Below are 12,629 nucleotides of genomic sequence, written 5' to 3' on the forward strand. Positions count from 1 at the left end.
GCCGGGGCGGGCCGGGGCGGCCCTCCCCTCCTCTCTCGGGCCTCGGTACCGGCGGCCTCGGCCTTGGAGAGGTTCTCACCTTGGCAGAGTACAAATCCTCTATACGTACCCTTGTGCGGAGGCGCCTACCAAAAGCTAAGTAGGTAAGCTGCCCGCTCCTTCCCCCGACTTCTGGCTTTATTTTCTAACGAGGTAGCTGTCACACAGGGCAGTGCTGTTATTTTTTTTCTCTCTCGGGTGTTTCTGAGTGAAAATGCTGTGTGCTCGCTGGTAGCTGGGGTGACCATGGAAGGGAGAGAGCAGTGATGGGCAAGAAAGGGGCAGGTGAGAGGTTTTTGTTTTGTTGTGGCTTTCTCACTGTAAGTCAAAGGATGTTTCATCCCTATTTGGCAAGTGGGTGTAAGTGAGGTGCTTTTTAAGGGGTGCTAGCAATAAAATATAATCTGTCTTTTGAAGAATGTTTTGCTGTTTGCATCAGAAGCTATCTATCTGTTTACAAGCCCTGAGATGAGCCTAATTGAAAATTAAGGGGAAGTATGTTTTCCATTTGTTTTTCTGGCTCGATATTTTGTGCTGTTGGCAACTGTTGCTTCATTTGGTCTTGTCTGAACACCCGCACTGGCAAATTTTGATGTAGCTGTAAGCGTTGCCGTTGTGAGCTCTGCCAGTCGCGTGCTCAGGGCAGGCCTCCGCTTCGCCGGGCTTGCTGTGCACGCAGCTTCCCCCACTTGTCTGCTGTCCAGGTGCTTTCTTGTAATGACAGCATAGAAAAAAAAACTGAAAAAGGAAGTGTGATCTTGAGAGACAACTGCTCAGAGACACTTAAGGTCTGGTATTTCTTGCAACACTGTCTGGATTTCAAGGTAGGGGTGGCCCACTTCTTGGGTTAATTGCTGTTACAATATTGTCCTCTATCTGCTTTCTTAGCCCAGTAAAGAGAAAAGTAAAAATTGCGGTTAACTTGCAAGAATAGGAACCACAATAATCACTTCTTCCCACTTAATTTTATCATTGTAACTCTCTAAAGTTGCTTCCTCTTTGACTTACTGTACAAACTTTTACACGAAAATGCATATGGTACGTTCTTACCTGAACTGAGGATGAGGTGCTAGAGCTGCTGTGAATGGTAACTCTTCCTGCCCTGATTCCACTTTCAGCCTCCTGAATAAAATAATGTGTCATCCTTGGGATGTTTCTACATTGCATTAAAGTAGGAAATGAGGTCACGTTGTGGGATATAATTTATGAACAACGTGCACAGCCTTGCCAGTGTCACCAGAATTATCCTGAGAGTGATTACCAGCTGAAAGCTTGAGAGTGAGAGACCAGAGAGAAGATGTGCCTTGAGGTATCTCTTCTATTCTCTCATACCATCTTTAACTTTCATTAAAAAAGAAGATGAAAGGGATTTTCCTGCTGGAAAAGGGGACTACTACTCTATTTCAGTACTCAGAGAGGAACCTAATGTTGCTTAACTCACAGCTGCTGGAGAATTGAGTTTCTGGTCTGGTGAATTTTAACACTTTACAAATATTGACAACCTATGAGAGAAGTGGGCAAATATCAGTGCTCCAGTTTGTTTCAAGGGAATTGTAAATTGCACTTGTTCCTTGCTCTCTGTCTATTGTTGGTCTTCATACCAGGCTTCCTCTCGTGTTGGCTGTACTGTCCTTCCTTACAAATGCAAGCTGACCATGTGGCTGCAAGCAGGTACGCTTGACACAGTTGACAGCAGATGAGGCAGTATTATTCCTAAAAGCTTTGTCTTTACTGGCCTGCAGTTCCCAACAATGCAGCTGTGGCTGAGTTTTCAAAGACTGAAATATCAATCCTCAATCCCTGAAGGGATAACCACAGATCATATGTCCTATGGAGTCAAAGCTAAGTGCTTTCCTTTGGAACTGTGTTATATTTCCTTATTTTAGTGTCATTTGACTAGTTAATTTGTTACATCTACTATAAGAACAGATGAGTTTCTGGTAGAATATATAAGGTTCTGGTTTTGCATCAGATCAATATCTTTGATTTCATTAAGAACTATGAATTGAAGACATTTTCGCTCATGTGAGATGCTAGCTTGAGTTAAGGCCCAGGTGTGATAAGGCTGTATGTTAAATCTGCGATTAGTCATTACATAATCTCACAACAGTTATGTAGATGCATGTATCCTATAGAGCAAAAGGGGATGAGAGATGTATTCACTGCGTTAAGCAGCATGCTGTGCAAGAGCTTGCATTTCTGGAAAATGCCCACTGCTCTGCAATAAAAAAATCTGTGTTAAATGTCAATGTTTTGGGATGTGCGCATCTCTGGAGTTGAAGAGATGATTCACACTCAAAGCCCTTGGAGGAGTGCCAGTAGCGGCTTTTACTGTGATGCAGTTTCTGTCTTTGAAACTCATGTTGTTCACCAAAAATTGGGCCTGACTGACTTTACAGGGTCCCTTGTAGTGAATTTCAAGGTCAAGATAGCCTGAAGGAAGGCTGCAGGAATATTTGTGGCACTTTTGTAAAGATGGTTTTAGGATGTGTGGGTGTATATCCATGTCAGTTTTGATCTAGTGAGGAAGATATGGGATTTAGCTGCTGACTGATACAACTAGAGAGTCAGTCTTCTGCATATTTACTTAAGTCCTGAATTATAACATGGGGACAAGGGCACTTGTAGTGATTTTATGAGAAGAAATAGTAATTTTAATACAGAGGCAAGAGAGGTGTTTAATTAATTTAGGCACAATTTTGGTTTAAAAGTATGGACTTGTGCAGCTATATTGATAGACTCACCTGTGACGGCTTAGTCTGTGCAAGCAAAAAGCCTGGACAGCTCAAACCACTTTTCAGGAGAGAAAGAGAGGAAGGAGATGTTATAGTGGTAAAAGACTATATAACTTCCCACTATATAACTGTATGTAGACTGTGGCTTTTGTGAGTAAGAATATCAGAAAATAAATGTCACTGGTATTGACACAGTGTTAAAAGATAGAGCCTTGAGTAGGAAGGCACAGAGGATGAGAAGGAATAGCAGAATTTAGGGATAGATACAGCCAGAATATACTTCTGCTACAGACCAAATGTTGCATTTGGTTAAAAAAGCATCACGTTTATCTTACTGCTGAAGAAAATACCTCAACAGAGCAGGGAGTAGGTTGAACATGTTGCATTGCCAGGAGCTTTACTTCTATGCAGTGCTGCAAGCTTGAAGAATTTGAGGTGGGGCTGTGCCAAAAACGTGCTTTTCACCTTGCAGCTAATGTAGACTGTGGCTGGCTTCTTTCAAGAATTCAGTGTTGGAAATCTGACTCTGATCCTCTTTTAGACATTTTGCAAATCCCAACAGCTTCCTTAAGTTTTGCTAGTAGAAGAAATGGTTTATTGTCTGCTTCATTTATTGAAAGTTTTTCTATCTTTCTGTAGTAGATAATGCTTTGAGCTCCTGGTCCAAATACATCTAGGTGAATGTATCATCAATAACATCAGAAAAATACAACCTTTAAAATAAGCCCTATTTGGAGTGAGACTCATTTTCCTTAGGAGAAGAGGTAGCCAAGGCTACTGGACAGATTTGGATGATGCAGCTGCTCAGCCCAGATAAATTACAACAGCACTGTAGGAGTGCTTACTAAAAGGCTCAGGCGTAAATAAAAGTCATCAGTCAAAGAGTTTGTGCTACATGTGAATGGATACGTGTATGCTGGATGCCAGGGTCTGAAACAGAGCATACAAGATCTCACCTTTGCTCTGACTTGATATATTTGCTTATTTACCTGGCTGTTATGAGTTCTCTATTCCCTGCAGGTAGGATACAAAGAGACTGGGAAGACTCTTAAACCAGTTGTTAATTTGCACAGATCTAGCCATTATGCTGTCCAAAGCACTGGTTTGGGAATTGGGAATCTCAGGTTTGCCACTGATATGTTAAATGGCTTAGAGCAAATCAGTTCACCTTTGCCTTATTTTCTATCTCTACAGAGTGGGGTAAGTTATCTTGACTTCCCTTCCAGAGTACTTTAGGATTTAGTCATGTCAAAATTTTATACATAGAGTTAGCTGATGGACTACACATGGTTCAGAGCTGTATCACCAAAGCCATGTCTGTTTCTGGCAAGACCTTGCTATTGACTGATGAATACCTGTGTAATTGTCCTTTCTCTTCATCTGATTTGCAGACTTTACATGTCTACTTGCATATAGAACCTGCTGTGTTATAGTCAGCCCTTTCAAGGGGGATCACTGGTAACAAGCGAAGATCAGGAGTCACAAGACATATCTGTTGTACATAAGTACTTAATTTAACGCATACTTAAATTTCACTGTTATGGGCCTAAAGAATTGTATGTAGGAATATGGGTAAGCAATAGTGTGATTAACTAGATTATTGGCCACTGTGTCATATGTGGATTCCTTGCAACTGGAAAGTGTATCATTAGCACATGATACTGAAATGTTGGGAGAGGTCAAAGTTGCACAAAGCAAGGTACAAACTTGAAGAGGGATATGATGATTTGATCTCTAAATCTTTCCTGAAGGTAGAGAGGGCCTTGCCAAATGTTTTTGTGCCAGAGTGGAGAAGCTACAATTTTTGGTCAAATTTATCTTCCTTGCTTGGCGCTCATGTTCTTGTAAGGGCTCTTGTTATTCTGTAAAAGATTAAGAGGGCATAAGCTTATACTGTAAAAGAAAATGAAACCAAGTGGGTTTTGATGTGCAGAGTTGTCTGTGGAAGGATGTACAAAAAAAGAACTGATACTGATAGACTGCAAAGATTTTCCTTGCAACAGAGTTATAGATGAATACAAGTTTAGCAGGTTTGCATTTCCTCCAAATGAGAGGATTTTGTAACCTTTGTCACTCGCCTCTAGCAAAATAGATACACGGCACAGAGTAACTGAGGGAGCATCTTTTGGGGAGAGTAGGAGGATGACAGTTTCAGGCTCATTGGACTTGAATTGACAGCAGGATATTCACAAAAGAGATCTTGGAGATAGACTGAAATGATAGTTTTAACAGAAGAAAATAGGTCTGGATTAGAGAGATCTATGAGTCATCTTCTTGTAATCAAGTAAGTGCTTATGAAAATACACAGGCAGAGGACGTAGGGAGACAAAAGAGGAACAAGGAAGGAGCCCTATCAGCACCCACAGAAATTTAGAGGGATCCTCCCATGTAAATGTTATAGGAACAAGTAGAGATGAGAGGACAATTAGGAGGCACTATAATTACAAAAGATATGGGAAAGGCAAAATTTCAAGAGGATGATTATGATAAAGGTGTATGATGGTCACAAAGGATGAAGATGGAACACCAATTCTGAGAGTTTAAGAAGATTTTGGCCTCTCAGGATTTTGGTAAGAATTGTTTCAGGGGCAGAACCTGGATTAAATAGGATCTAGAGATGGAGGTGAAGGATGACTCCCAACTATGCATAAAGCAGAGGTGAACAGCAGTAGTTAAAGAGAGGTCAAGGATGGGATTTTGATATTTGGAGTTCGAAGTGTATTTTTATTGTGAAGGAAAAAGAACCAAGTAGGACATGGTTTAGGGAGGACCTGAGATAAGATATCCTGGGGCAAACAAAAGGTGTTAGAAAAAAAACCTAAAATTTGATTGTTGAAAGCAGAGTATGTGAGAATTGTAGTCGGGAATTGACAGGGAGCTGAGAAAGTAAGGAAAGTTACAAGCTGCTAACGAGTATGTAAAGAGTCTTGTGCTTTTCTGTTGGAGAGTTAACTAGGCTTGTAATGGTAGTCTGGGAAAGTGAGGAATATACACTGAGAATTTAGCAGTTGCTGTTTTCTGAAAGGACTGGAAAGTGCTGAAAGTTTGTAATTTATTCTAAATGATGTTTAGATCCTAGAATAATAACAAAACCATCCTTGTTATATCTCCTTTCCTTCCAATGGATTTTTTGTTTTTTGAATGCCCAATCTACTTTTAGTTTTAATATTTCGGTGTTACCCTCAAATTTCTTTGGGGATTTTTAGCCTCTGTCAATTGTCTTTTTGAATTGCGTGGAGTTGTGTGAAGATTATGTGTGTATGGAATGATTTTTCAGCATTCTTCTTTCTCAGAGTTGTTTCTCTTTAGTTACTTATTATTTGTCTCTATTTATTTGTAATGCACTTGTAAGTGTAAACTCTTCTGCTAGCAAGCCTAATACCATAAATATTCACAAACACAGTTCTGGAAGTTAATAAATAAATACTTTTATTTCTTTTACAGATGAGATCATCTCATGCTCTTTTTTTGGAAGAGGTGATCAAAGAAAATGGATAGCTATTCAGACTTCAATGCAAAGAACCTCTCATCTTCAGCTAATATGTCTATTCCTTTGCCTGAACAAGTTGGATTCAATACCACTGGCGGTACTCCTTCTATGTCAATAAGCAGGCTTTTCCCAGCCCTGTTAGAATGCTTTGGAATAATTCTTTGTGGCTACGTAGCTGGAAGAGCCAACATTATTACATCAACTCAGGCCAAAGGACTGGGAAATTTTGTGTCCCGTTTTGCACTCCCAGCCCTACTGTTCAAAAACATGGTGGTACTTAACTTTTCTAATGTGAATTGGTCCTTCCTGTACAGTATTTTAGTTGCCAAAGCTGCTGTGTTTTTCTTAGTCTGCGTTTTAACATTGTTGGTAGCCAGTCCAGAGAATCGATTCAGCAAAGCAGGTTTGTTCCCTATTTTTGCTACACAAAGCAATGACTTTGCACTGGGATATCCAATAGGTAAGTATGCTTTCTTCTTTAAAATTATTTTTCAGTGTTCTAGACATGTTTGCTTTTATTTTTCCATAGTTTGAAATTGACTTCTGAACTGAAGTTATGAGTTATCAAAGCCATTTCTCAAGTCACATTTCTTGACCTCAGACCATGTGCGTTTTAGTAAGGGAACAAAACTGCCAGCTGGTGTGAATGAGACAGGATTTAAAACAATTCAACTACCATTGTCTATATGATCTTGTCATATTAAAGTAAATCAGATTTAAAAAAAAAAAAGTATTTAAAATATAATTTCAAAATTGGTATAAATTACCTTACACTTACTGCAGGCAATTTTCTGTGTGGGAAATTGCCAGAGTTTCCCTCAAGACCAAAATTCCTTGCTTTGCAAAGTATGAGCCCGTACCTCTGGCCTCTGAAATAGGTGTAGTGGGTTTTTTACTGATTTGGCGTTACCTCTTAGTTTAGCTGAAAGAAAACATCCAGCCATAATGTTGGTGCCTACTGGTTGTGGAGTGCGTGTGACAGACTTTAAATCTGTTCAGAAGAAACCTCTAACTTTTGTGCTGCTTAACATTATTTATGTAGCCAATCGTGTTTTATCCCTTAATCTTTATTCTACTGTGGCCAGTAGGCACGCTTTAGGATATAGTCTTGGAAGAAGTCAGTCTTTTAAAAGCAAGATTGCTGTGTGATTTGTGGTAACTTGCATTTGTGTGTATCAAATTGGAATTTTATGTGGCTGTGGTGCCATCCTTGGGGTGCATAACTAACCACCAGTCCAGTGGAGCTAAAAAACAAACAAACAAAACACAGAGAGGCATTCAAGAGTATAACTTGTATTGATGTGTAGTCTTGTTCTTGTAAGCCTATATTCTGAATTCCAAGCAAAATCAGTTATTAAATTATTTTATCCCAATCTGCAAGACTATTATTTTCTTCCCTTTTGATAAGCAAGATTTTTTTTTTCTTTTTCCTTTTTATAGGTTTTCTTAATGGTATGTTAATATGCTTTTAGCCGTGCATACTGTGATACTTAGGATGATCTGGAGTTGTAGCAGGCTTCTCCCACCTGCTACTGTCTGAATTGCAGTGCTTTTTACCTGCCTTGGGAGGCTGTTTTGTGTCCGTGTAGCTTCCAGTGCTACCTCTTCCCAGGCTGACCTGTGTGGCTGATGTGGGAAAGCACACTGCAGGTATTGGGATCTTCAAAATACACCTTGAGTGGAAGGCATTTGGAGAGGATGCCTGGCCTATGTTTTATTTGTTTGCTGCTCCCTGAAGAGAAAGTACTCTGTGCCTCTCAAATTCACTCGAGATCACTCATCATCTAGACAAGGTTAAGAATAAAATAAGAAAGAAAGTTTGTTCTAGCAAAGGAAAAAGCAAGTTACTTGATGACAGAATTGAAAACACAGTTACGAAAGAGAAGCTTAAACATGCAATTCCAGATTATACGTAACAACAAGTAGCTCTGTATTTTAGATTACTTGAGGAGTTGGCAGTTTCTTTCTCCCTATTCCAGAGCAGTATGCTCAGGACAATCTTGAATCTTTCTTAGTCTCTTCAAATTTGCTGGATATGCATAAAATATAGAAAAATTCTTCCTTGGATGAAAATACCCTATTTCCCTCAGTTGCATCTCCTGAGATTTATTCCTCTTGAGATAAATCAGAAGTATATCACAAATAGGGTTGTGAGGATTACGTCTTTGTTTCTTGGTAGTGGATTAAAATGCCAATTAGGGTTTCTCTTTTTTCTATTTTGAGGTTGTCTGAACATATTTCCATTGTATCCTTCTAATTAAAACATTCTTTCTACTTTGAATTACTTTCTTGTCAGATTACATGTACTTTCTTCAAGTATTTCATGATTTATGAGATGTGATTCATATTTTTTCTATGTACAATCTGGCCAAATTCACAACATTTAGTTCATTAAGAACTTTACTGGAATACTTAATGCAACACTGTAGAAGCTTAAGGGTTGTTTATTTCTTAGAGCTGTTTATTTCCTATCCTGTCCTTTCCCTTCTCCCATTCCCAAATTTTCACCAGTGTTTGGTTCACACTGTCACGAGTGCAAACTTTTTACTGTTAGTGGCTTCTCTGAAGTGTTTGCAGGACTGGGCAACAAAGAATGTCTTGCTTATTCCTTTTATGTATGATGATAGGTAGTGTTTTGAGCAAAACCTGATCTTTTAAAGGAAATACATTTTTAAAGGCTGCTTCAGTTGAAATTTGTAAGGGAAAAAAAAATCAGTATTGACAAATCTGTGTATTATAATAACATTATTTAAAAAGGCAGTTTGAACTCTTAAATAAATAAATAATGTCCTGAGCTTTCATCCCATGTAATTTTTTTAATAACCGCTATGCTTTTTTTTGCTGTTTAACAAAGATTTGCACATAGGAAAATTAAAATGCAGGTTAACTTTTCAAAGATCACCACTCTGTTTTTCTCTAATCACTGTTGCGATAGTTCTACACTACAAACTGATGTTGGGGTGAAAAACAACTGTTACAGAGGTTTACTAGCACCCCCCCCGACACAGATAGAATTACTATGATGAAAGCTTTGTCTGTTTGGTTTTTATTACTGGGTGAGATGATACAACTCTGACAGAACAGCTTCATCTACTCCTGTGCTGTATTGTTAAAGCACAGGTATAGCAGAAGTGTTGTGGGGATGAGGGCTCAGTTAGTGGTGCTAATTGTATTAAGCATGAACTAGTGTGTGATTTATATGTAATTTTGAGCAGCTGGGATGTGGAGAATTAATTTTTTTTTAAAGTATTAAAGTATCTTTGATTTCAATTTTTTGTTATGATCAGCAAGCAGGCACCTTGATTTAAATAAAAAGAAAAATTTTCATCAGAGATAGTTGTGGATTATTTTCACTGTCTTAATGGTTCCTTAAGGGTGTTTTCTTATTTTTTTTTCCACCCACTGACTCAGTAATCTACATTGATTCCACTTTTTGCTACCCAGGAAAATGCATTATGACTTCATAAATCAGTTAAAGTATTTATAGACCTTAATATATTGTATTAAGTATACAGTTTCACTTTGCCAAAAAATAATGATTTATTACATTTTTCACTCGGGCATTATTTACACGTGACTCCTGTTGAGCTGCATTTGATTGAAATGGGCATTCTGTAAAAAGGAGGATAAAAACTCTAAAGTTTGAGGTTTTAGAAAAAAATTTACTTAAAAAGTGTCCAGCTGTTTAAAGTGGTTTTATTTATCAGAATATATTTAGTGCTTAAAACTGGCTTGTTAAATGTGGTAACTAAGCACAGGTTGGTAGTTCTGTTCAGCAGTTTATTCAGGATTTTAGGACAGGTAGCTCTTGTATACGTTCTTTAATCATGGCCTGTAAGAGGAAAAGCAACTTTAGTGCCTTTTCTTATATATTGGAAATCAACTAATTGAGAATGTCAGTTTATTCAGTCTAAAGAGGAGACTGTTTACAGTAAGTGCTGATTTAGCACTTAGTAGATCCTGTCATTCCAGATGCTTGAATAATATGAAGGTAAAAATCTTTTGGATTTTGAAAAATGTAGTCACAAGGGAAGACTTTTTCAGAAACAGAACAGGTTTAGTATACGGGGAAATGGAAATACTTGCAACAGTTGGCTGTTTAGTGATCTTAAACTTTATTTAGTACTTTGAGTGCTAAGTTATCCCATAGAAAGGTCTAGTAGGTGTATTTATGCAATAGTGCTTCCTTTTCTTAATATTCTTTGTAGTACAAGTAGAAGGCACCTGCATATTAAGATACTTCTGCCTGGGGAAAAAATGTGTTTCTCTCTAACAAGGGTAGGAAAAACTAAAATGGAAAGCATTACTTTGCGTGTTTCTGAAAATTACTTGAAATAATAACATTATAAGGCAGGTTAAAGATAACATCCTGCTTTAAAAATATTGGGGTTTTTTAATTCACCCTAGAATGGAATCTTGTATATCTTTCCAGAGTCTTGTCATGATTTTTGAAGTGCTGTTAGCACAAACTTGAAATAAGAAGCAATTCTACCTTGACTCGAAAGTATGTAGTAGCAATGAAAACAAATGCTTGTGATTTAAAGTTCCTTGAGGGACCAGAACTACAGCGGTAACTCTTGTCCTGACTAGTCCCAGAGAATGAACTAATAATTATATGATAGTGTATTTTTTATTTGGTTGTTGCTTTGCTGTGTTGTATTGAATCAATGTAGAAAGATCACACCTGACTTACCCACTGAAAACTGGTTAAATTCCAGAGATGTGAAACTCCCCTGAGATGAGAAGAAACTTGTGTCCTGCAAAGATGCATTTAATTCTCCACAGTTCTCATGTTTCTGGGGAGGAAAAGCAATTCAGATTAAAACCAATTTTTTTTCAGCATTTGGGATGACTCAAAGGGTGCATGGGATTGCTATATTGTTTTCTTTCTTTTTTTCTGGAAATGTTGAATATTTGTAGAATCATTAAATAGTTTTGGATAGTTAGTCTTTGATCTTTAATGTGTTCATTAGATGACTGTGGCCTAATGGTGATTTGGCATACTTCTCTTACTACATCATCTTATATTGATTGTAAATGCAGTTACTTCTGAAGGATAATTAAATAATTTTTCTCTAGTTTTCAGACAGCAAAATTTAATTTCAATATTAATGTATTTTTGTACTGAAATGTTATCACTCATCACTTTTCATTTCCTGTCTTCTAGTTGAAGCTTTATATCAAACCACTTACCCAGAGTATCTCCAGTACATTTACCTAGTGGCTCCAATATCTCTTATGATGCTAAACCCTCTGGGGTTTATCTTCTGTGAAATCCAGAAGTGGAGGGATAACCGCACTGTGTCACACAGCAAAATCAAAATAGTGGGCCTAGCACTCCTTCGAGTTTTGCAGAACCCAATTGTATTCATGGTCTTCATAGGAATTGCCTCAAACTTTATTCTTGGCCAGAAAATTCCTGAATACCTTGAAAACTTTCTTGACGGACTGGGCAGTTCATTTTCTGGCTCCGCACTTTTTTACCTTGGACTAACTATGGTGGGACAAACAAAAAAACTGACAAAGGGTATGTTTGTTGCACTGATCCTTCTCATCACAGCTAAACTGTAAGTTTGATTTATGTACTTCTATAATTTTGTTCTCTAGATGTTTTAAGCTCTGAATATACTGGTCAGGTGGCTTTTTTCCCAAAATCACTATAGTGATAGTATGTTTCACTTGCAGTATTCTGGGTGAGTGCTTCCCAAACTCTTTGGTAGTACACAACTCTTAACTTTGAAAGGAAATTTAGCAGACCACAGACCTGTTGACAGGCTCTGCAGAGAAAAAAAATTAGGGGTGCTGTGGCTTCATGGACTGCCTGCAGGTTATCTGTCACAAATTGGGTGTTTGGGGAATTACTAGCTTAAATTAAAATTTACTAGTTAAATAGTTAGACAAGTGTGAGTTTAACTATTATTTTATTAGTATTTGTCTTTTCTTTGGATTACACAATACATCTCTAAATTAGTTGGTTTTCCTTGCTTTGTCTATAAATCTTTGAAACTGCTATATTGGAAGAGCTTAAAAATGGTCGCTTTACACCCTTAAACTGACTTTTAAGCATGAATAAGTGACAATTTGTATTTAGAAATTATGCCATCATTATCTTCCCTTGAATATATCTCAGCTACTGGTGAACAAAATATTTTTATTTGCTACAGACCTGCAATTAACATAATAGCATGATTGTTTGGTGGTTAAGTTTATGCTGTAAAATTTGAAAGTGCGTTTGAATATCAGTACAACTAACTAGGAAACGTAAAGACCTAGTTTGTAAACCACCTCAATGACAAATTTTGTAAGAACAAGAGGAAAAAAGAGTTTTTAATGTTACCACTTTGGTCTGCTGGTAAGTTTATGTA

General features: G+C 37.7%; 1 protein-coding gene across 2 annotated transcripts in view; it reads left to right on the forward strand.

Annotated features, from left to right (window-relative positions):
• Positions 1-18: 18 nt before the first annotated feature.
• Positions 19-12,629, forward strand: part of GPR155 (G protein-coupled receptor 155) — a 30,650-nt gene continuing 18,039 nt past the window's right edge. The window contains exons 1-3 of one of the 2 annotated variants that reach the window (XM_010566461.1): positions 19-143; positions 6,219-6,724; positions 11,432-11,831. In XM_010566461.1, coding sequence (XP_010564763.1) covers positions 6,265-6,724; positions 11,432-11,831 — 860 coding nt within the window. In that variant the 5' untranslated portion in view covers positions 19-143; positions 6,219-6,264. The remainder of the gene's footprint in view (positions 144-6,218; positions 6,725-11,431; positions 11,832-12,629) is intronic. The other variant, XM_010566470.1, reaches the window with a different exon arrangement.

Source organism: Haliaeetus leucocephalus, unplaced genomic scaffold (assembly GCF_000737465.1).
Source record: "Haliaeetus leucocephalus isolate CR32 unplaced genomic scaffold, Haliaeetus_leucocephalus-4.0 Scaffold1, whole genome shotgun sequence".
Lineage (NCBI taxonomy): Eukaryota > Metazoa > Chordata > Aves > Accipitriformes > Accipitridae > Haliaeetus > Haliaeetus leucocephalus.